We start from the raw sequence: 26,565 nt of genomic DNA, 5'->3' as shown, positions 1-26,565 counted from the left end.
TTAATGTTTATATTAGTGAATAGAGAATTGAATAACTTTTCAAATGAACTATCACACGACCACTATTCTAAAAAAATCTATTTAAAAATCATTGCTATTTAAAAAAATCATCGATTGCGTCATCACGCTCAAATGGATGACGTCACTAGTATGATATGTATACCAAAAAAGTATAATTTAAAAATAAAAATCAACCTGATCGGTAATTTATCTCCAGAGTCGCCCATTCTCGAGAAAATGAATTTTTCCAACTCAAACGTGCTCACTGTACCTATAACTTCAGAGGCTTATATCTTAAAACCATGATTTTTTGGAGCTATGCGCCCATCGAGTCTTTTATTCTACACATCAAGGACTATCAGAACCCAAAGTTTCAGAGCATTTGACAGAGAGCTATTTCCCATAATGTTTCTGCGGGGTCCTTTACAGCCTCGTTTCTTTAGTCCGACAACGTTAATATGTTGTTATGACAAGTTATGTTTCGCGATTACAAGTCATAATTTAATTTTTTTTAAATTTCAAATAAAACATGTTATTAAAAACTAAAAGTAACAGACAATAATTTTACAAATTTATTTTTCAATGTGAGTCGGAAATTGTTATTAACAAATAACTTATAACAAAAATTTCCCGAATCACTTCGAATAAACTGATTTTAGGTGTACATAATATATCACCGAAATAAACACTTTTTCTCTCTAGATATTTTTTCTAAAAATGCTTCCTTTTCAAAAAACAAGTAAAATCCTTTATAAAAGGTATATTTGTTAAAATTCCCTAAAAAGGGGCTACATCACAGAACTAGTTTTCGATCGGATGACCGATCATCATCAGTGCTGACACGATGCTGACATGCTAACCACCAAAATACAAAAATATATGGGTAAAAACCCTTTAAAATTGATCCGTCACGGAAACATAGATTAAATTCGAGAACTTGAACAGGGATGTACAGAATATCCCATGTATTCTGCTCGAGGTACCATTTGAGCCCAAATTGACTGGTTCAAATGTTGAATAGATTATGGCAAGTGGCATTTGTGTGATGGCCTTTTCGAGTTATTTGCAATTTTCTATTGAAAAAATACCTTAATAATTAGAAATATTTGGAACATTTTCTCTAAAAAAACTACTAAATGAATTGAAATTCTACAAAAAGCTTTATAATCTGTAAACCTTAAAGTACAAGTAGGAATATTTTGATAAGAATAAATGGTTTCTCTCTGAAAACAAGGACCCAAATGATTCGAATATTTTTTCGAGCAGTTTACCGCGGTTGTGTACAGCGGTTGCGGCGATACAGTAGCACGGCGCGTAGAAATCTTTGTTGAATTAAAACTATGTTTTAAGTAAGGTAGTGACCACTTATCCTTTTCAAAATATTCTTACGTGTACTTTGAGGTTTAAAGATTATGAAGCTTTTTATAGGATTTCAATTCATTCAGTAGCTTTTAGAGAAAAAAAATTCCAAAAATCACTAGTCAAGGCATTTTTCAGCAAAAAAATGTAAATATTTTGAAAATGGAGCATTTTTCGAAGAATTGCCAAGAAAGAAAAAGTGTTTATTTTGATGAGATACACCTAAAAAATTCGAAGGATTCGGGAAATTGATTTTTTATATGTCATTTTTTGTTAATAACAATTTCCGGCCCACTTGGAATAACAAAAAAGTACATTGGAACTTCGAAAAATATAAGTTTCAAACAAATAGTTCAGACCTTTTGCGCATCGCGTTCAATAAAATAAAAATAGTTATAATAAACGCCAAAATTTGGTAACGAACCAGCACTCTTTTCTCCATTATTTGGTTTGATTCATGTTAATAATGAGCGGTGCGATTTTTTCTTATGGTTCTCCTCCGATACGTATAAAGGTGGAAAACTATCAATATAATGAAAATGTATAGGTTTCTATTGATAATTTCCCACCGCTACTAGTTACATCTCTTTTTATTTCACAACGTATTATGTTTTCTTTTGCGGTATTTTGCCGGTTATTAGCGCGCTTATCACTGTACTAAAGAACACCTGGTTTTACACAGCATGCAATGTTCTTAGATTATAGAAATACATAACAACAATCTTACACTAGTGAAAAGTTTCTTTTCGCGCTTTTCTTTCCTTAATTAAATCACAAGGAAACATTATGAATTTAATATCCGCAGGTACGTTATAAGTCACGAAATCGTTTTTTCTATGAAAACTAACCAACCACAAAGCAATCTGACTGAAAAACGGTTTTGCATGTTCTGCTTAAAATCAAACTAACAATGCTTGTTTGCCATTTTATTATAGAGATTCGGATTGTGTGCCCTGATAAGCCGTACACTCAACTATCCACAAACTCACAAACATCAGGTATGATATTTTACATTGAATTCTACTGTTAAGTAAGTTATTTGTTTTGTTTATAATTTTCATTGCGATCAAGTTTGTTTGTAATTGTTCGTGAAAAAATCGGGAACCCAACAAATGCATAGAAGAAGTGTCCATGAACGTTGACATGTATATTTTAAAGTTAAACTCTCGGTTTCTCTAGCCGAGAGCTGGTAAAACTGTGATATATGTACCTAGGTCTATTAGGCTAGGGCGAGGGGCGAGGGCTATTTCGTGGCCAATCAAAGTCCAGGAAGTATCGAAGTGTATTCTTATGGAATTTAACTCGCTGAATTCGAATTTCAAACTTTCTTTTGCGTCGGAAATGACGGGAATTTGTTATAAACAATTTAATTGCTTAAATATAATTCGTGAACTATACTCTGGGCTAATTAGCAAAATTCATGGAAAAGTTATTTACCAGCAATTTTATTGCTGGAATCGAATTATAAGATCCTATATATTAATAATATAGGTATGCAAAGTCCGCAGATAGTGTGCTACTTTTTTTATAAACAAAATGGCGCTGACAAATCGTATTTTTTTTCAATTATTGCTCTATAACTCCGAAGATTTTAACTTTACAACAAAAACACCCAAATAAAAAATCACCGCAATTAAATTCTGCATAGAGATATGTTTTTCACGATTTGCTCCGACGAAAATTTTCCTCGGAAAATGCGGGTTTTCCTAACAAAAACTATAATTTTCAAATAAAGTTTTAGGTAAGTAATTATTAATCAATAATTAAATAACTTAGTGACATAAAAGATTTCTTGGTATAGATTGTAATTCCAGAAGCTGGTGAAAATTAAACGAATATTTTAGCAACAATTAAATTGTTAATTAACAATTTACGATCGCAATAATAACCAAAATAATCATGATACATTGATCAAATTTATAAAGATTATAAAGATGAGATGCTTGTTTAATATTTTATCGACAAAATATAAATTTTTCTTTTTTTTGCATAATCTTTAAATTTTGAAAAAAAAAATAGTTATAATACGTTGGTCTAATTAGTAAAGTACAAAGAAAGGTTATTTATCAGCAATTTTATTGCTTTAATCGAATTATAAGATCCTATATATTATTAATATAGGTATGCAAAGTCCACAGATAGTGTGCTACTTTTTTTATAAACAAAATGGCGCCGACAAATCGTATTTTTTTCAATTATTGCTCTATAACTCCGAAGATTTTAACTTTACACCAAAAATACTCAAATAAAAATTCACCCCAATTTAATTCTACATAGAGGCATGTTTTTTCCGATTTGCTCCGACGAAAATTTTCCTCGGAAAACGTATGTTTTCCCAACAAAATCTCGAATTTTCAAATAAATTTTTTGGGCCAGTAATTATTTATCAATAATTATATAGCTTGGTGAAATAAAAGCTTTCTTGGTATAGATTATAAATTCAGAAGCCAGTTAAAATTAAACGAATATTTTAGCAACAATTCAATTGTTAATTAACAATTTACAGTCGCAATAACAACCAAAATAATCATGAGACATTGATCAAACTTAGAAAGATTATAAAGGTGTGATGCCTATTTAATATTTTGTCGACAAAATATAAATTTTTCATTTTTTTGCATAATCTTTAAATGTTTAAAAAAAATTGTTATAAACAAATTAACATTTCTTAGAAATTGTTTATTATATTCTGATTTTAAAAAATAGGTACTTAAAATGCGTATTTCATAGGTCTTGAAAATGAATGCTTTAAAAAAAATTTCCAGCCATTTGCAAAAAAGTTAGGAAACAGCAAAATAAATATACGATAGCTCCATTGTTTATAATTTGTTTTAATTGTTTCAAAGCTTAAAAGTGAGTCTATGGTACAATCTAATTACTCACAAAGAATGTCAAAAATTAGTGCAATGGTTATATTTTAATCAAAGATTAAAAATACTTTTTTTGTAATTTTTAGCGCGAAAGTAGGCTTGATACAGAGCCGGAGATAAAATGTTCACTCGAAGCGACTGACACGCTTAAACTCGCGCGAGTTGTGTATGTGGGCGGGTAGCTACGGTACTGTATTATTCAACTTTCGAGCGTGTAAATTACAAAAAAAATATACATATTTATAATCTTTAATTAAAATATAACCATTAAGCTGATAATCGATATTGTTTTATAAATAATTAGCTTGTACTTTAAACTCACTTTTACGCTTTGAAAGAATTAAAAAAAATATATTAACACCGTAGTAATCGTATGTTTACTTTGCTGTTTCATAACTTTTTTGCAAATGGTTGCAAAAAAGTTTTAAAGCATTCATTTTCAAGATATTTGAAATGCGCATTTTACCTATTTTTTAAAATTATAATATAATAAAAACTTTCTGAGAAACGTTAATTTGTTTATAACTATTTTTTTTTTAACATTTAAAGGTTATGCAAAAAAATAAAAAAATAATATTTTGTCAACAAAATGTTAAATAGGCATCTTATCTTTATAAGATTTCAAAGTTTGATCAGTGTATCATAATTATTTTGGTTATTATTGCGACCGTAAATTATTAATTAACAATTGAATTGTTGCTAAAATATTCGTTTAATTTTCACCAGCTTCTGTAACTATAATCTAAACCAAGAAGGCTTTTAAGTCACCAAATTATTTAATTATTGGTAAATAATTACTTATCTAAAACTTTATTTGAAAATTAAAGATTTTGTTGGGAAAACCCGCATTTTCCGAGGAAAATTTTCATCGGAGCAGATCGGGAAAAACACGTCTCTATGCAGAATTTAATCACGGTGAATTTTTATTTGAGTGTTTTGGTTGTAAAGTTAAAATCTTCGGAGTTCTAGAGCAATAATTGAAAAAAACACGATTTTCGGGCGCCATTTTGTTTATAAAAAAAGTAGCACACTATCTGAGGACTTTGCATACCTATATTATTAATATATAGGATCTTATAATTCGATTCCAGCAATAAAATTGCTGGTAAATAACTTTTCCCAAAAATGGCCTATTCTCCGATAATCAGCCCAGAATAACGGGAATTTGTTATAAACAATTTAATTGCTTAAATATAATTCGTGAACTAACACATACAAATCATTTTCAAAAAATGCAGTTTGTTCCTTGCCCCTACACTAAACAGCTACATTTTGATGTATGAGACAGAGGGAGCTATTACTTGGAAGAACACAGTGATGTCGGAGGGAGAATCCCACATCACTGGAAGAACATAAAGCCGTGGTGTAAAAATGTTAAAGTCTATCTTTGGTTACAAAAAATGGTTGAACGTTGGAAAATATTTTTTAAATCATTGTTGAGCTATCGTTGAAAAATAAGACAATATAGCCTTACGTTATTTCCATTTTTGGTGAATAATGATTTGGTGAATAATTTTTGGTAATAACTTTTTGAATATCTGTAAATACAGTGCGTCCATAAAGTAACGCATAAATTCGTTATTTCGTAAACCGGCGACTTTAAGGAAAAATCCCGAAACAGGTCGATTTTTATTTTTAAATTACGATTTTTTGGCATATATATCATACTAGTGACGTCATCCATCTGGGCGTGATGACGTAATCGATGATTTTTGTAAAGGGGAACAGGAGTCATGTGATAGCTCATTTGAAAGGGTATTCAATTCTCTATCCAATAATATACACATTAACATAATTATTTATACAGGGTGTTCAAAAAACATTTTTTTAATTAAAATAAGTGAGACAAAAAGAAGAATAATATGTAATTTATTTTAATTCAAAGTGCATTTTACTACTGTCAGTAAAGAGAAAAAAATTTTATTTAACAAATAAACATTGATTTTCGTTTAAACGAAATGTTCAAACTGCCAAGGGACAGGTGGGTGGCAACTTTAACATTGAATTTAACCGAAAAACAATATTTATTTGTCAAATAAACATTTTTTTCCTGTTTTCTGACAACAGTGAAACGTATTTTGAATTAAATAAATTACATATATTCTTCTTTTTGTCTCAATTATTTTAATTAAAATAATGTTTTTTTGAACACCTTGTATAAATAAATATGTTAATGTTTATATTAGTGAATAGAGAATTGAATACCCTTTCAAATGATCTATCACATGACCCCTATTCTCATTTAAAAAAATCGTCGATTGCGACATCATGCCCAGATGGATGACGTCACGAGTATGATAAATATGAAAAAAAATTGGAATTTAAAAATAAAAATCGACCTGTTTCGGGATTTTTCCTTAATATCACCGGTTTACGAAATAATGAATTTATGCGTTACTTTATGGACGCACTGTAGATGTCAAAACGTCAATATGTCAAAATGTCAAGATTGTATTTACAAATTCAAACATATTCCATAAAGAGGTTGTGGTTTTCATTTAAAAATTTATTGAAATACTAAAAAAATTTATCGGTAATAATTAGATCTTAAAAACAAAAATAATTTCTCAGAAATAAGTTTTTCATTCCTTTTAAAGTTACGTAGTTAGAATTCTTCTATAGACCCACATTTCGAAGGTTTCAATCCTACTTTCGAGATCTTCGAGGTCAGCATAAGACCTTTTAGGCTTTTTGAATCATTCCAAACAGAAAAGGTCTTTAGTGACTTTTTCTTAGGTTAATAGTTTTTGACATATAAGCGAGTAAAAATTTAAAAAATTGCGAAATCGGTCATTTTTAACCCTCAATAGGACATTTAACTGAAAATTTCAATGTTGCGAAGGTAGGTAGATATTCTTTAAACATCGATTGATGTAATCCCGAATAGTTTTTGCAATACAATGTCGAAAACTCCTTTGTTTTTTAATTGCTAATCAAGCGGGCGCGACACTGTAGTATAAGTGAGGACGTTTGAGTTTGCATAAATTCATTATCTCGAGAATGGGCAAATTTGAAGAGAAATCCTCAAACAGGTCGATGTTTATTTTTAAATTAGGACTTTTTGGCATATATATATATAATACTAGTGACGTCATCCATCTGGGCGTGATGACGTAATCAATGATTTTTTTTTAACGTTAACATAATTATTTATACAGGGTGTGCAAAATCTTTTTTTTGAATTAAATTAATTGAGACAAAAAGAAATTTTTTTTGTATACCCTGTATAAATAATGATGTTAATGTTTATACTACAGAATAGAGAATTAAATAACCTTTCAAATGAGCTATCACACAACCCCTACTCTCATTTAGAAAAATCATCGATTACGTCATCACGCCCAGATAGATAACGTCACTAGTATTATATATACGCCAAAAAGTCCTAATTTAAAAATAAAAATCTACCTGTCTGAGGATTTCTCTTCAAATTTTCCCATTCTCGAGATAATGAATTTATGCAAACTCAAACGTCCTCACTTATACTACATTGTCTCGCCCGCTTGATTAGGAACTAAAAAACAAAGGGATTTTCTATATTGTATTGCAAAAAACTCTTTGCAAAATCTTTTGCAAAAAATGTCAGATTCAGGGTTAAAAATGGCCGATTTCGTAATATTTAAATTTTTACTCGCTTATATGTCAAAAACTATTAACCTAAGAGAAAAGTCACTAAAGACCTTTTCTGTTTGAAATGATTCAAAAAACCTAAAAAAACTTGGTTCGATGCAAAAAAAAAATAATTTTAGGAAAAAACCCTAATATTTCCCCTCGCCTGGCAAGGTCTTATGCTGTTCAGAATCGCCTGTCATTGTACACATTTCTTCTAAATGACTTACTCAAACACATACTTAAATTTAAACTTTACAGGAGAAACTTTATTTTTTCCCTAAACTATGCACTTTTCGATTCACCTGGTAGATACACGTGCAGGGCTGATGCCTGCCAGGTCATGGTTTTTAGCCTTGGTGTACCATGAATTATCACTATACAAATTTCTAGCCTTAGAGGACGACCGTTACTCGGAAGGTTCACTAGCTCTTAGACTATTTACACTACTTACGACCTTTTTTGGGGGTCCATGTTTCAGCTGCGTATATAGCAATATGAAAAAACGGGCATTGACGAACATGAGCTTAGTATTCCTTATTATTGTTGGGCTTTTCCATATTTTAATTAATTTAGCTGTTGCAGTTTGGACCATTGTTAGTCTATGCTTGATTTCTGAGGAGCAATCACAATAGTTGTTGGTTATCATAGAACCCAAGTATACAAATCTATTTACTACTTCGAAATTCGCCACTTGGTGAATTTGCAGTAGATTATTATTTGCTCTGTCTACGATTATTCGTATTTATTCGCTGCTAGTTGAAGCGTCACCTGCGTATCGCAGGTTACTGAATTATTGTCTCCTATAATAATTCTTTCATTCCATTTGTCTACTACTTTCCCCATTATATATTCAGAAATGTTGTGTAATAATGTTGATAGTATGCAGTCCTGTCTAGGTTTTTTCTTTGTTTTGAGCGTATTTGAATATATTCCGTTTACTTTGACTGACTTTGTAGCATACAGATTTCTTATTAAGTTAACTAGGTACACCCATATTTTTGATTATACTCCATATTACATAGTAAATTCTATTTATTCGATTTAAACATCCCAGCCTGATCATTCAATTTCGAAGTTTCTTCTTCTTCTTGATCGGTATAATATATCCTAAGGATTCGACGATAAAGCTACATTTCGAAAACCTCAATTTTCTTGCAGGTGGCGTCTGTGAGAGTCCACGACTCAACTCCGTACAACAGTATAGGAAAGGTAAAACATCATTAGTATCCTGATTTTTATGGGTATTGATCAATCATGACATCTTGCTTTTTCTAGCCTACATTTGATTTCTAGGGAATTTCGAAGCCATTCCGAATAAATACCTTCAACATCACCATAACCGATTATTTTCGATTACTACGAATTTATTTGTCCGATTAGTGTAACGATACTTTATTTGATTCGAAGGATAAATGTAAAATAATTATTATCAAATGCCAATTCTCTCTTTCCAATTCCAACTAAACCTTCCAATTAGTCGACATAATATGTCGATATTATTTGGATATTAACATTAATTGCCATGGGTCGGCAATTAGAGAAATATTCAACAAATTCCTTATCAGTTATAGAACAAATGTGAATATGAAAATGTTTAACCCGAATAAAAAATGTATTCGATCGAAAACCAATTCATTTATTTTTAATTAAATGTTTCTATACATTGAATAAATATCAGTTTTTATTATACTACCATCTCGCGTGTGTCATCATTTTTTATTCCCATCAGTACGATGATCATTACCTAATTACCTATTACCATAATTACAATCTGATCATAAATGACCAATGATTAATTTTAATTTAACCTAATTTACTATTGTCCCTTAAAAGTAAGAGCTTACCCTATAGCAGTGGTGCTCAGACTTCATGGGATCTAATTTACCACATAAACTGAAAGCGTCCAGCGATCGACTGCTAGTAAAAAAAAATTGAAAATAAAAATTTTATTTCACATTTCTGTTTGATAAAACGTTGTAACTACAGAGAGTTGTAATTAAAGATGTTTTTCATTTTAATTTTACTTGGATGAAGCGCATGGCACTTCATATCATCTACAAGTTAGCGCAGTCTCCACCTTTTTCATGTGTAATTTTTCCGTGAATCGCGATCGACTTCAAAAACTTTGGCGATCAACCGGTCGATCGCGATCGACCGTTTGAACACTGCTGCCCTATAACATCTCTTATCTAAACTAACAAGATAGTGCACTTTTCAAACATGCACACGCGCACAAGCAGTATGCTCTGCGTTTCACTATCACTCAAACCAGTTCAAAAAGCTTTGTCCTTTTCAATCCTATAGGTTGCCCAATAGTATCAAGGAGCTTAATTGCCTCAATATTCTCGTGACTAAAAAGTTGTTGCTGGTGACTTCCTGTCATCTTCTTGATGATAATATCCACAGTTTCCATTCCTAGGTCCTTATGGAGATCACTATTGGTCGGGTATTTTGTTCTGGAATCTATGTATTATTGTTATATGCTTGGATAGTAGCATCATCAGCAATAGTGGCAACTATGTTGTGTGTAGTAGGTATAGGACCGAACTTAGGACACTGTCTTGTGGAACACTCAATTTTTTAAGTCTGAAAAATAGTCTTCAGTCTGAAAAACAGTCTTCTGCGTGATTCTAAAATGCCGTTCATTTATATATGATTGTACTTGTAAGTACTGTTTGGGCAAACTGAAAGAAAGTACTGGCTTAACAAGCTGCAGGACCCAGGTTCGAAGTCCGGCACTAACAAATTTTTCAATTTCTAATTTAACTAAGCCGCCAACGTGCTTCGGAAGACACGAAAGCCGTCGCGTCGGTTCCGACTATATAGTCGTTGTCATGTTAAGGACGCTTGTGCGGCCTGAAAACCCTACCGCTAGTCCTTAGCCAGAAGGTTACAGGAACTTACTTACTTTACTTCTACCTCCTCCTCCTTCTTATATGTAGGCTTTAAAGCCTGTTTCTTCTTTATTATTAACCTCCTAATTTTTTTAAATTATCGCGCCATCTTTTTCTTGGTCTATCAATACTTCTTCGTCCATTTGGTGACTTATCTCGTGCTATTCGTACTATCGTATCCTCTGTCATTCTACTAATGTGTTCGTTCCACTCCTGTTTCGGTTTTGCCACCCATCCATTTATGTCTTCTACATTGCATGATCTTATGTTTTCGCTTCTGTCCCTATCCAACAGACTTTTCTCTGATACTCGTCGAAGTATTTTCATCTCTGTTCTTTCTAGTAGTCGTCTCGTTTTAGATGTGTCAGGTCTTATCTCCGCCATGTATGTCAATATAGGTCTAATTGCTGCTTTATAGATTCTTGCTTTTGTGTCTTGTCTTAGATGTTTGTTCTTCCAGATTGTGTCATTAAGAGATCCCACCGCTTTACTTGCTTTTAAGCTTTGTTGTCGTACTTTTTCTTCAACATCTCCGTAACTAGTTATATCTATACCCAGATATCTAGTGCTTCCTGCTTTATTATTTTCCCGTCAATTTCGATTTTACATGTTGTCATACATTTGGTTTTTTCTGGTGGCATTATTATATTGTATTGTATTTCTTGGCTGTTGTATTGAATATGTGTGTTAATCTTTGGAGATCGTCTTCTGTCTCGGCGATTAATGCGGCGTCGTCTGCATAACATAATATTTGGATTTCTCTATTCCCCATTCTGTAACCATGACCTTTACATACTGCTTCTATTATTTCGTCCATTATTATATTAAAGAGCAGTGAGCTTTACTTCTTCATTAGGCACATATTCTATTTTGCATACTCTGCAAGTTCTTATGATAAAATCCATTTCTATAGTATCTACTTTTATTTTGTTTTTAACTAACATTTTCCAACATTCAGATTCATAATATGTAATATTTGTTTTACTACTGCTCTATATATTGAAATTTTTGTTGATTTCAAAGTAATGTTTTTAACTTCTTTTTTTTTTTTTCTTCTCAGGGTTCTATTATCTCACATTTTTCTACTAAATCTCATTTATATTTCCTCTTTTTTCTGCGAGATTTGTCTCAAAATGTTCTTCTGAACATTAGAATCTGGTCTAAACCAGTTATTTTTAAGCCTGATCCTCCTGAGACTCTACATTTACTTTTTCAGAGTATTCGGCTGGGTCTTTCTTGATTATTAGGTAATATTAAATTTGATAGCAAAACTTCGTAAAAAGCAAGTGTCAACACCGTTCACATAAAATGAACAACTCATTTTTTTTATTTTAGTGTGGACAAAAAAATAAAAAGCCAGTTTGGACGATTCTTTTGAGACTGGAGGTAACTGTTGAGAACCTCTGGAATTGGTTGAAAAATTAACGATCTTTAATGTTACGCCTTCAGATAATTTTATAATTGAGTTCATTATTTAGGGATCCCCACGGAATCCTAATACTTAATACTTGCTATTCAGTACTACCCCTTTACAAAATGTTTAACGAAATGAGCAAAAAAACTTAATTAGCTTAATGTGAGTGGAATATTTGAAAGGCTTTAATGATTTTCGCTTGAAAGAGTTTAATCTGTATTTCAAAAAGTTATTACAAAGATAAATAAAATACTGAGAAAATAATTACAAATAAAATTAATAAAATACCACGAGAAAATTATTACAAATAAAATAATAATAAAGGTATGGTCCAGGTTGTGACGCCGTTCCCATATGAATAATTTTTTGATTCGGTTTCTTTGTGGATTCCTGTTCAAAAATGTCCCCTTTACAAATCTAAACGGGCGAAATTTTTGGGCAGAAATTTTTATGCAATTTTTTGAAAAAAATTCCAAAACTCATCTTTTTCTGCTCCGGGAAACATTTTTTTAGGTTTTTTGGCATTTTAAACAAAAAATGTCCCTTGTAGTTTTTTAGTGCCTAAATTTAAGTTTAAATATTCAATTTATAGATTGTAAAGAGTAATCGAGGCTTATTTCAATTTATACCGTTGTTTTTAATTGTTAATTATGCGCATCCACTCGATTTTTAAGCCCCCACTATATGGCGCATTACTATCGCACATAATATACATATACATATTATATGTACGCACTTACGCCAAAAATTCCCAACGTATACCTACTTAACATTTAATAAAATTTTGTAGTTTATTATTCAAATAGTTTTTTAATAATTTATTTATTAAATTAATTATTGTCAGTTTACTAATTTAATACTTGACATAATTTATTAAAATTTCGTAATTGATTATTAATTTTTTTAAATAACTAGAATATTAATTTATTTTGTATCGATAACATTTAAAAAAGAGTAACAATACATAAAAGAAAAAACAATACGGTTATTATATTGTGACGATTGGCGTATTTAATTAACACATTGGCAATAATTAATTTAATTAATAAATAAATTATTTAAAAAACTGTGTTAATAATAAATTACAAAATTTTAATAAATGTCAAGTATTTTTTGGGAATTTTTCGTAAGTACGTATAATATGTATAAGTGTGACAGAAATACACTTAAGGAGGCTTAAGAATCTAGTGTACCCATATAATTAACAATTAGAAAACGGTCTAAATTGAAATAATCCCCGATTTCTCTTTAGAATCTTGAAATTGACTATTTAAACTTCAATTTAGGCACTCCAGTCTCAAAAATAATAATTTACATATGAGTTTTCATGCCTAGAAAATGAGTATTTTCGCATTTCTCAGGCTTTAAATCGCTTTTAACTCGATCATCTTTTATGAGAAAAGTGACATCTTTTTTGTTTAAAATGATCCAAAAAATGTTACACGGGCATCCGCGAGGCAAAAAAGGTAAGTTTTGGAATTTGTTTTAAAAAAAATTGTTTAAACAATTTCTGTCTAAAAACTTCGCACTGTACCCTTCAGATTTGTTTATAGTTGACATTAACAGGAATCCGCAAAGAAACCAAATCAGAAACATTTTCCTAGATGAGCGGCCTTATAACCTGGACTAGTAGGCTAGGTTAATCCGAGATAGGATAGAATAACTTTTTCGTTCGTTTGTTTTTCATAATAACAGTAAAGAAATATTTTTTGAGCAGTTATTCTGTATTTTTATTCTGTATTCGGAGCACCAGTACTTCTTTTAGCAAATCTCAAATATCCTCAAAGCTCTTTTATCAACACACCACGACTTCCTTTACCAAAGCTCACAAATCCACAAAGCTTCATATTAAAAATCAAATAAAGATTTGTTTTATCGCACTAGTTTTATTCTCATAAGCAATTGCAAAATTAAAGAAACAAAAAGGGAAAAGGCGTATTGAGCTTGTGTAGTAGCATTAAAAAATCAATAAAAAAATGTTTTCTGTATTTTTCAAAATTTTAATATTTTTAACATTTTATTACTTATTTATTTATATTTTAAACAAATTATATAAGTACGTTATATTAAAATAATATTTTTAAAATTGAACAAAGAAATTTGATTATTTATTTTTATTGTAATAAATCCATTATTATATTAACATAATTCAATAAATTCTCCTTACAACACCTGCTAACGTGTTAACAAAGCATACATTGTTTACTTCTTACATACCCGCCAAAGTCAGACTAAATATTAAATTATTAATAAAATACAAATAAAAATCATTTGATAGTAAATTTAATTATTATATAAAATAAATAACATGGTTAAAAATAAGATTTGAGTATAGATTTAAAACAATTTAACTGACGTTACAAGGGATAGTGGAAAAATATAGTTTTGTTTTATAATTAAATGAAATGTTTACATTATTTGTATAACGGACTCTCCTTGTTGAGTAAATTGACTCTTCCATCTATTTTTCGTGTCGTTTTCGGTCGTAACGATTTTTCGTTTTACTATAAAAAAAAAGTTAATACAACGTCATGATAAAAGCTTCACTGCAACAATTACAAATAAACATCGCATAATATTTATGAACAAAAATGTTATTATACAACTTTCATTTTGTATGTAGATATCGTGCACCTTTTCCAAAACCTTATTACTGTTGACTATATGGCCTTTTTTTAAATTCGCATTCTTTAACATCTTTGAAAGTTCGCATCATACGTATAGCTTTCGTTTACAAAATTACTCTGTTACTATCTAGTAACTGCTCCGTGCATGTTTTTGAACTATAGTAAATAACAATTTACTACAAGCAGGTTTTACAACACTCCTGGCTCAATAAACCTGCTGATCAAGTCCGAATTGTCTAACCAAAAGCAGATTTATTGCGTTGTTGTTGATGCTAAAATTGTTATGAACTATAAACAGTCTGTTGTTCGATGTTATAAACCAGTGGTAATTGGTACTCCATTTAGTTCGTCTGGTTGTTTGGTGGTCACTGGTGTTGCTTGCCATTTCTATTAGTTAAATACTAATGAAGATTTTTTCACAGCTCGACGACAAGAGATTATTAAGATGACGGAGCAGCTGATAGAGGCTATTAATACTGGGGACTTCGAAGCATATACGTAAGTATTTTTAATAACGATTTTTCTTCTCTTATAAATCTACAACCCATAGGGATATTTATCGCTTTTCTTTTTTTCGTACCCTTGACGTATGAAGTATAATGTATCTACGTCATACGTCATTGATACCTATTTGGGATATACCAATGACGTATGACGTAGGTGTATTAGGTATACGTCATACGTCAAGGATAGGAAAAAAATAAAACCGATGAATAGCCCTATTGTGGATCCGGGCCTGCTCAATATAATTTGAGTATCTAAAAATTAAAACAATATACAGTAGATAATTTGCATTTTTTATAAACTCATGAATGCATGAACTATAAAACTGTCTACATTAGTTCAATTTTATCTCGTCGTATATACAATAGCAGTTTATTTTAAACTATTTTTGTGGATTTTTAGGGGAATATTGTAGTAAAAGATTGTCGTAAGAGACTGATGATTATTGATTTTGTTTTCTGGGCTGAAATGACTATGTTTAGCTTCTTTGCCATTATGTTGAATTTTTGGGCCAATTTTTGTAAGTCGTCTTTATTTCTTACTGCTAATATGGCATCGTCTGCCTAGTATAGGATCTTTGATTAATTGTTTCATCCATTATAAGGTTAAAGAGTAAAGGGCTTAAAGAGTTTCACTGCCATAAACCTTTGCTTATTGTCTGGCTAATTGGTCCCTACCAAAGCCATCAAATTAATTTAAAAAAAAATACCTTTGCTTGCGTCTATTCCGGTAGGTGTGAGTTGACGGAATTAATTAAAAATAATAAAAATAAGTTAACGACGAACAGTAAAATATTTATTTATTTTGGTAACAAAAAGGTGTTTTGCTAAGGTCTCGGAAAAGGATCGATTGTTAGCGAGAGTCGCGTGGTTCACATGCTGTGAAGAGACTGTTAAGAAAGCCACAGACGCTAATCTGTTTGTGTTTCTACCCTCTGACCAGATGGGCAATAAATTATTTAGATCTGGCGTATAAAAACAGAAACACTTCTGCAGTTTTAAAAACGAATGCATGTCCCAAAGTGAGTTGTTGACATAATGGTCTGATATGATAAGTAATTTATGGGGACTTCAGTTTAATAAACTGAACACTCCAAAAACATATGGTTAGGGGATGCATTTCGTTTCGTAAAACCATGCCTTTCTTAGCATTTGGTTTATATATTAACGATGACTTTATATGACCCATATTATTTCGTTTTGAGAAAAAATATTAAAATTAAAATTAGCAAAAATAGTAATTAAAGCGTATCGCTATATACCCCCCTCCGAGAGACTAAGACGATAGATAATACATAATATGTACATATGATGAAAAATTAAAAATAACAAGAAATAAAACAACGCAATGTTTATACGAGGAGAAAGAAAAATCACTGAATTCACTGTTAATTTACATTTTCTTGATAACTTCCAGTAAATCTTGCCTTTCTCTTAGGTCTGCTGTTTGTTTTGTTGGATACTGTCATTTTTTCTGGTTCGTGATGGTTACTTTCGTGAAGCTCATACGCTGGCTTCAATCTGTCTATGGAAATTGTTGTTTCTTTTCCATTTACACGGATGACAAAAGTCTTGTCACCTCGTTTGACTACAGGAAAAGGATCGATTGTTAGCGAGAGTCGGGTGTGTTCGCGTGGTTCACATGCTGTGAAGAGACTGTGTTGAAAGCCACAGACGCTAATCTGTTAGTGTTTCTACCCTCTGACCAGATGGGCAATAAATTATTTAGATCTGGCGTATAAAAACAGAAACACTTCTGCAGTTTTAAAAACGAATGCATGTCCCAAAGTGAGTTGTTGACATAATGGTCTGATATGGTAATTAATTTATGGGGACTTCAGTTTATTAAACTGAACACTCCAAAAACATATGGTTAGGGGATGCATTTCGTTTCGTAAAACCATGTCTTTCTTAGCATCTGGTTTATATATTAACGGTGACTTTATATGACCCATATTATTTCGTTTTGAGAAAAAATATTAAAATTAGCAAAAATAGTAATTAAAGCGTATCGCTATATACCCCCCTCCGAGAGACTAAGACGATAGATAATACATAATATATACATATGATGAAAAATTAAAAATAACAAGAAATAAAACAACGCAATGTTTATACGAGGAGAAAGAAAAATCACTGAATTCACTGTTAATTTACACTTTCTTGATAACTTCCAGTAAATCTTGCCTTTCTCTTAGGTCTACTGTTTGTTTTGTTGGATACTGTCATTTTTTCTGGTTCGTGATGGGTACTTTCGTGAAGCTCATATGCTGGCTTCAATCTGTCTATGGAAATTGTTGTTTCTTTTCCATTTATACGGACGACAAAAGTCTTGTCACCTCGTTTGACTACAGGAAAAGGATCGATTGTTAGCGAGAGTCGGGTGTGTTCGCGTGGTTCACATGCTGTGAAGAGACTGTGTTGAAAGCCACAGACGCTAATCTGTTAGTGTTTTTACCCTCTGACCAGATGGGCAATAAATTATTTAGATCTGGCGTATAAAAAGAGAAACACTTCTGCAGTTGTAAAAACGAATGCATGTCCCAAAGTGAGTTGTTGACATAATGGTCTGATATGGTAATTAACTTATGGGGACTTCAGTTGTTTATTAAACTGAACACTCCAAAAACATATGGTTAGGGGATGCATTTCGTTTCGTAAAACTATGTCTTTCTTAGCATCTGGTTTGTGTATTAACGGTGACTTTATATGGCCCATATTATTTCGTTTTGAGAAAAAATATTAATATTAAAATTAAAATTAGCAAAAATAGTAATTAAAGCGTATCGCTATACGTCTATATCCTCTGTCAGTTGTCCATCTATTCTAGCCAGCATTGTGTTGTCCAAATATATATCTTCGATTCTTTTAATGATATCTAAATCTAGCAAAGGAACGCCGGTCAATTGTGTTCTATTGCATATTCTGTGATATCCGTGTTAAAATTTTTGTCGTTAGATTCAGCGTGGTGTTTAATAGATTTATTCCTGAATAGTTTTCTGGTTCTTTTTTGTCACGTTTTTTAAACATCAGCATTGGTACGCTCATTTTCCATTCTTTGAGTACTTTGTTGTATTTTAATTAATGTTTTATTGATCTTCTTCTTATTATTCTTCAACTTTTTCCTTTTCATGGGTCGCTGTTCCTTACTCTTATTCGCCACTCATCTCTGTCCATCCTGTCTTCTTCATTCAAACCTTTCTCTTGTAAGTCCTCTGCCACACAGTCCCTCCATCTTCCCCTCGGTTTTCCAGTGCCCCTCTTTCTACATCTGACTTGACGAAACCATTGCAGTCTTTGCTCTTGAACCTTCTTTAAAACTACATTTCCATTTCAGCTACCTTGTCAGCAACTTCTAAATTTATCATTTTAAAGGTCAAATGTACACACATATATATATATATATATATATATATATATATATATATATATATATATATATATATTTATTATTTTTTAGGAAAATATGTGATCCCCACCTAACAGCTTTTGAGCCAGAAGCTATGGGAAATCTAGTAGAAGGAATGGATTTCCACAAATTTTACTTTGATAATGGTAAGTTAAGTATATATCATAATAATTAAACAAAACCTAACTTAAAAATGAAGAACCATTTTCAGATTGGAGTACGAACGGAACCATTCTCGTTGGAACTTTACCACGCTGAGCAGATGGGACGTGAATTGTAAATTGTAGAATTTTCCCTCATCTTCCTTAGTCTCAGCATCCGTATGGCTTGCAAATTGTAGAAGCCTCGGAGGTGTAACTAGAGAAGGTTCCCATTGTTTTCATTCTGGTTGGATGTAGAATAGCATTATGTTGTTTTATATGCCATTAGATTGAAAACTTAGTCTTTTTGCTAGCAGTTGCCGCTAGGGCATCTATGCCATTTCGTTCGTTGCAATATGGGACTGCACGCTGGGGTTTGGTTTGGTTGGATCAGGGAGAGCAGCATATGGGCCTCCTGATGAGAGACTAATAAGTTTCGAAACCGGTAGAGGTGCTTGCTGCACTCTCTGATTGGACTGATATTTTCGTTTTGCAACGAAATTGAAAATGGTTCTTCAGTTTTTATTTACATTTACTCTGATTGGAGTACGAAGGGACCCATTCTCGTTGGAACTTTACCGCGCTGAGCAGATGGGACGTGAATTGTAAATTGTAGAATTCCCTCATCTTCCTTAGTCTCAGCATACGTATGGCTTGCAAATTGTAGAAGCCTCAGAGGTGTAACCAGAGAAGGTTCCCATTGTTTTCATTCTGGTGGGATGTAGAATAGCATTATGTTGTTTTATATGCCATTAGATTGAAAACTTAGTCTTTTTAAAATCTAATTTGTTATAAAAAACAATGAAATGATATTGAATTAAGATAACTAATCTAAAAATTTAGCGGCTGTAGCTCATGATATTTTATGTTTGGTATATCGTATATGTACCTATACAAACTTATTTTTGTTTCTATTTATAGTGCTCGGAAAGAACTGTAAAGCTGTAAATACGACTATTCTCAACCCACATGTACATTTACTGGGTGAAGATGCTGCATGTATTGCCTACGTTAGGTTAACACAATACATGGACAAGTAAGTAAATATTTTTTTAGAAAGATATATATTTTAGAAAGAATTTAAGATAAACGGATTGAAAGAGACATATTTTTTTTATATTACAAAAAAAGTCGCATCAACCTCTGAGGTTATTAACGACATATAGAATGAGACATCATATTGGTGAATGTTTTTAAATCTATAGTATCGGTCCACGTCCATGGTACAAAGACGCCAGGTACGATAGCCGGAATATCCGAAATTCGGATGAGTTCGCGCATGACGTCACAATGAGAGTGATTTTAAATATTCCCCATTTAAAACAGCGCTTGGAGCACAATTAGTCTTAAATTGGTCATAAAGAGTCATTCTAATAGATTAATATAATTTCTGTTTAACTATTTAGGATTTATTGAAATGTAGGTGATTTATTATTTTGATTTAAAAAATTAATTAACAATACAATGAACAAAAATAAATTTCTAAAATAAATTTGTGATGTATATTCAAAATTTTTTTTTGTATTCTTCGCTTTTTAAATAAATTTTACGAGCTTGTTTTTGATTGGCTTGTCTTATTTGGGGCCAGTGTTAAGGAGGGGATCGAACCATGGGCGTACACATAAAAATTTGTAGGGGGGCTAGACTTGAAGATGTTGCACATTACATTTTGTACACTTTGGATGACAATATATAGTTTAAAGCACCCGAAAAGCCATGGGGGCCACGCCCCCCTACCCATTTTTATGGGCGCTTATGAATCGAGCCTTCATTTAGTTGCACGTAAACAGATGAAAATAATTGATTATTAATGGTGTGAAACAAAATCAAAAAACAAATAAAACACAAGACTAAGTTACAATTTTCTTTAATTTTCTCTTATTTCTCATATTTTCCTTAAGTGTTAAGTTTAATCTCTTAATCCTAAAATACATGCGCGACCGAAAAAACAGGAGTTTGGTTTTGTAATCACATTCATTCTTTTTAGACAAATCAAGTCTTTGCAAATAATTTTTCCCCGACTTTAACTGAAGTCCAGACCCATTAAAATTATTAAATATAGTATCCAGTTGATGCATTTTTACCACCAATTCTTCTGGAGGTTTCTTTAGGCGTTTAGGCCCCCTTCGGAGACTTGGTCAACCCACGTGTAAGTGGAAGATATTTAATTACTCTATTTTTACCTGTAGCGATTTAAACGAAAAAACTGCCATTTTTGACCCTTATTTGTTAATAACTAAATTTCCCGTCTGAACTGTGACGGGCATTTTTGTATTTATAATGTATTAGGTATATAGTACCCAAAAAACCGATTTGCAACCTGGCTGCTCAAGTGTCCCGACAAAAATCTTCTTTCTCTGGACTAAAATGGCAGTAAGTATACACATGTGGCAGTATCTAAATAGGTACCTTTTTATTGCCCAATGTCCAGCCGGGGTTGAGTCACTGTAAGATGATATTTATTTTTTATCTAATAACGTCCAGTCGGAACTATTGATAACTGATACGTATTTATGTCAGAATTTTGTTTTGCGATAGGGCAAAATTTGATGAATAAATAATTATTACTTTGGTCTTCAATATAAAATACTTACGACAGCAATTTTGAAATTTGAACTATTTAGCATAGGAAAAATATTGAGTAGGTATATACCGACATATATAGCGTAAATTGTAATTAAGAAAATTGGATATAATTTATACAGTATATCAAATCATCAGTATTATATATAAATTATAGTTACCCATCTTTAAATTTCAATCATTTCTGTAAAATTCAATAATTTGTCGACCGAATCAAATTTCAAAAGTAATTTGTACATTATTTATTTATTAACGGCATCCATTTACAAAAGTTTTAAGAAAGCTGTACTTTATAAACAATTAATTTTAAACTATCAAACATCAACCAACAAACTTATTTTAAGATACCCTTCAGTTGTTTTTTAAATAAACTAATTTTGGAGACAATACATTAAGGGGTAACTAATAAGTCTTTCACACTAACAAGCCTACTAATAAACTTAAATCTCACAAAAATCTCCCCAAAAGCTAAAAAATCGATAAAACTTCCATATAAACGTATGTATTCCAACAGCGGCTACTCTCATTGTGACGTCGACAGAACGCGATCAGCTGATAGTCGCATGCGCAATATCGTACCTGGCGTCTTTGTACCATGGTCCACGTCCACTCTTCGCAAATTCACAAATTGATCCACTCTTGAACACAAACAGAACTAAGATCGCATTGCTCAGAATCGGAAGAGATGTGGGGGTGGTTCTTTGAATCATTTTTACTAGCTCTTAAACAAAAATAAAATTAAGTAAGATGTTTATTTTTGTTGTCACTTTTTCTCTTTTCAATCTTTTCTTTTTAGTCTAAAATCCATTATAACTCGATTGTGGTCGCTGGAAATCTCAAAATGAAGTCAATTTGGTTCCTAATAATTCATTTTCTCTTTCTGGAGATTTCCCAAGTATATTATAGCCTTCTATAGTATGTTGTTTGAAGAAGGTGTTGGCTATTAAAAGGTTGTTCTCTACGCAGAATTGAGTCTATCGCTTCTATTGTTTCTGATACCGAGACCATATGCTTTTATGTTGTTTCCTTCAGCACCGCGACCAAATTTGGCGTTAATGTCACCCATGATCATTGTTATCTCGCCTCTTTTTGTCAGTCGCATATTTCATCTATGTTATTAAAAAATTTTCGATTTCTTGCTCTAACTTATCATTTGTTGGAGCATAGACCTGAATAATATTTATAGGTTATTCGTAATTATTTCAACATTGCAAATCTAGCATTTAGGGAGATGAAGTCTGTAACTGACTGCTCAACTTTGTCCGATACTAATACAGCCGTTCCATATTGATGTGATTGATTGGGTCAGTTCCTCCTGAAATCCGTCTATATGATATATCATCTTTTGTGTTTTATTTTCCTGAACTAGGCCATCTTACTTCACTCATCCCCAAGATATCTATTTTCATTCTTTTCATCTCTACTTCCGTGTTTGCCAGTTTTCCGGACAAGATTATATTCTGCCATTTGTTCTGTTCACTCATAGATTCAAATGTTTAAAAGTCTTAAAAATTGATTAATTATCGTATTTTATTCTCATTTCTGTCAGTTTTTTATTTCTACTGACATATACTATTTTCGTTTGTCTGTAATTACTAATATAAAACCTATTATTTGTTGTCCCAAATAGAAATGATTGAAGTTTTCTAAAATGAAGGGAATTTCTATCAAAAAGGAATATCATACAAGCAGAAATGACCCAATCAATAAATAAATTATTAAGTATCTACTGTTAACATGAATATAATTCGAATATCAAATTTTACCTACATACCTTACGTACAAACCATCCTATTATTTACGAGTCTTGTATTCACATACCTACATTTCCTTACATTCGTGATATGTTTTGAAATAGATTGTCAGGATAGGGATACAAGATCGTGCTACCCTATTATAAATGAGCAGGTTGAAACAGTAACCTTCCTCATTTATAACGAGCCCTGTCTGCACTACATAACCCTATCTTCATAGATAGTCGGAGTATATATAAGAAATTTCGCAGTGCCGTCTTTGATATAACTAGTGTTATAAGTTCTTTACTTTATTTATATTTTTAACACTTTCTTTATTAACTTTATTTTAATTGAAAACACTTATACTAAAACACATATTTTATCTCTACAATATATTTTATACAATAACTTACAACGCGCCCTTTTACATCTAAATTATAACTTTACGTCCCGACATTTATATCACGACTCAGTCTAAAGCCCGAACAATTCAACGTAAATATAGTACGACTCCATGTTCTTCAATTTCTAGACCGGCCCTGGAACAAAAAGAATATAGAGATGTCAGGACCGGCCTACGTGATATTGAGAATTAAAGAACTATTAAGAGGCCTATTGATAGAACACTAAAAATAAGAAATGTTTCATATGATACTCAATTAAATTAACTATACCATGTACCGAAGTAAATAGCATCGAACTATACTCCGTCTAATATACTTACCGTTGCACTTACGGTTGCACCGGTGACGTCACATGATACCAACACGAAATATTTAGGTGGTGGGTGTGTCCTTTTTTAGAATCACTTTGTCGAGTACACTGGAATTACAGCCACTAGACATATTTTATTATACACGCGTAGAACCAACTTGAGACAAACAGCTCTCCCCTTCTCTCAACATATTCAGTTAAAAAGTGTAGATTACTTACTTACTCCGTGGCGTTACAACCATTCGTGGGTTTTAGCCGACTCAAAAACATACCTCCACTCTTCTCTGTCTTGAGCAACCTCTATACAATTATCCACGCCCATAGCTTTCAGGTCTCCTACTATATTATCTCTCGCCACCGGAGTTGAGGGCGTCCACGTGGTCTTCTTCCAGTTGGGACTTCCTCCCAACTGGAGGCTTCTGGACTTTGTTTCTTTTATGATGTTGGCGTCTAAGTAAAGTTCTTCGAGCTCTTTGTTAGCTCTACTAACAAACTACTAACTAACTCATCTCCTAACTACCTCATTAGTGATGTTGATTATAGTTACTTTCGAGTAATCGTTACAAATCGTTACTTTTGTATAAAGTAATCGTTTACAGTATTCGTTACTTTGATTACTTTTGTATTTGATTACCGGATAATCATATGGAGAATCTCATTTCTCAGTAGGTATTTTGTATTAGTAGGATATTTTGATTACTATGATTACTTTTGTATTTGAGTACCGGTAATCATATCGAGAATTGCATTTCTCAGTATTTCGTATAAGATCCGATATAACAACGACCTTCGCCGATCTATTTAATGGATAGAAATTAAATTTGTAATCTATTATATTAAAAATTATTAAAAACAAGGGGTGCCCGACATAATTTTGTCCAAAATAATTAATAATTAAAAATGATTTTTTTTTATTAATTCTGCTAATTCTTTGGCCCGAGCAGATATTATTTTAGATTTTTGGATCATAACAATAAAATACACATAAACCAAGGCATTTAGGAAAAAATAAATGATTTTTAGGGAAATAGTGAAACAGGAAAAGTTTTCAATATAAAAATGGGTGGAAATGCATAAATGCAGTATAAAATGCATCCAAAAGTACATAAACATTCATCCATGATTAAATTGAAAAGCATAGGACTCAATGAGTCTCCCTGTCTTATTCCGCTGCCTATATCTATAGATTCTGTAAGTTGTCCATCTATTCTGACTTCCATTTTGTTGTTATGGTAGATTTTTTCAATAGTTTTTATGATACCTAAGGGAAATTATCTATTATACAGAAGATGGATTACATCTGTGAGTCTTAACTCCACTCTGTCAAATGCTTTCTTCAAGTCAATCAGACATAGAAATGCTGGTCTATTATACTCTAGTGACTTCTAAGTAATTTGCTTTATGACGAATATTGGCATCGTTACACGATCTTCCAGTACGAAAACCCTGTTGTTCATCTGCTAAACTTATCCTCTGATTCATTAGGTCTTGTAAAAATTTAGTTGTAAGTTTTAGGGTAGTTTTTAACAAGTTGATACCTCTGTAGTTTTCTGGCTGCTTTTATCTCCTTTTTGAATAGTAGAATTAGTTCGCTTTTTCTCTCCATTCTTCCGGTATTTTATTGTGTTTTATGATTTTGTTAATTAATGTTGTTAATTGTTCTGTCATTGCTGCTCCACAATATCAGTTATCTCGAGTAATCTGTTTGCATCACTTAAGTACCAAAAACAATCCCTCGAAACTCTAGATGACGTACCTTAGCAGTAACCCTGGACACCCAGGTGCTTTGGAGGTCGGTTCTGATTGCATATTCGTGTTCAGTGACCCCAAATACCACGAAATAAAAAAATCTGGCCCTTAATATACTGATTTTAACATGTTTATGCATTTTTCGATGCGTTTTATACATTTTAAAATGTAATAATGCATTTCCACCCATTTTTCTATTGTAGACTTTTTTCCAGATGTCATCCTAATCCTAAATACAATGCAAAAAGTTGCAAGTCTCTAGGTACCTGCTATATTTAAAAATATATTTATTCCTGTGTTTTTAGTGTTAAATGCCCTGGTCGAATGAAAACAATGCCATACCTACATGTAAAATTAAAGTTGATGATCACAGTCTTGAAATATTATCATTTCTACATTTTTTCCGGTCAATCTAACCTAGGTATTTTTTTTTTCTAGGCCTGATAAGAACAGTATGTATTTATTATTAAAATGTGTTGCATTTTTATTTTCAAAGGAACAAACATCTGTGAATTATCTACCTCGACAAATCGTATTTTATCGTATAGACATCTGTTTCTGGGTGCATGCTTTGTTAAATGATTTACCTCCCTCTGTTTCAGCTACTTCTCAGAGCCCTGTAATCCTGTAAAACTCTTCATAGCCTTCGCCCTTCATAGATAAAATTTTAGTTAACTGTACTGATACCGAACACTCGTGTCCTGAATATCGGTCCTATTCCGATATCAACCGATTGTAGATACAATACTCAAATAGGTACTCGCTCTGATACGATTGGTACGAAGTAACGAAGTAATCAGAGTAATCAAAGTAACGATTGGCCTCTCTGTATAGTAATCGTTACTTTCGGTATTCGTAAGTAACGAGTACTTTGTAACGAATAGTTACTTTTTCAACATCACTATATCTCATCACACAAGAAACAGTACCGTGACTCTTTTTTTAATTCAGTTGA

General features: G+C 31.8%; 1 protein-coding gene across 4 annotated transcripts in view; it reads left to right on the top strand.

Annotated features, from left to right (window-relative positions):
- Positions 1 to 26,565, top strand: part of LOC114344042 (calcium/calmodulin-dependent protein kinase type II alpha chain) — a 712,828-nt gene that overhangs the window by 659,573 nt on the left and 26,690 nt on the right. For 2 of the 4 annotated variants that reach the window (XM_050655405.1, XM_050655406.1), the window contains 4 exons: positions 2,295 to 2,357; positions 15,199 to 15,274; positions 18,740 to 18,834; positions 19,750 to 19,864. In XM_050655405.1, coding sequence (XP_050511362.1) covers positions 2,295 to 2,357; positions 15,199 to 15,274; positions 18,740 to 18,834; positions 19,750 to 19,864 — 349 coding nt within the window. The remainder of the gene's footprint in view (positions 1 to 2,294; positions 2,358 to 15,198; positions 15,275 to 18,739; positions 18,835 to 19,749; positions 19,865 to 26,565) is intronic. The other 2 variants (XM_050655404.1, XM_050655403.1) reach the window with 1 other exon arrangement.

This window comes from Diabrotica virgifera, chromosome 7, assembly GCF_917563875.1.
Source record: "Diabrotica virgifera virgifera chromosome 7, PGI_DIABVI_V3a".
NCBI classification, from domain to species: domain Eukaryota; kingdom Metazoa; phylum Arthropoda; class Insecta; order Coleoptera; family Chrysomelidae; genus Diabrotica; species Diabrotica virgifera.
Note: the sequence above shows the minus strand (reverse complement) of the source record. Positions and strands in the feature narration are given on the sequence as shown.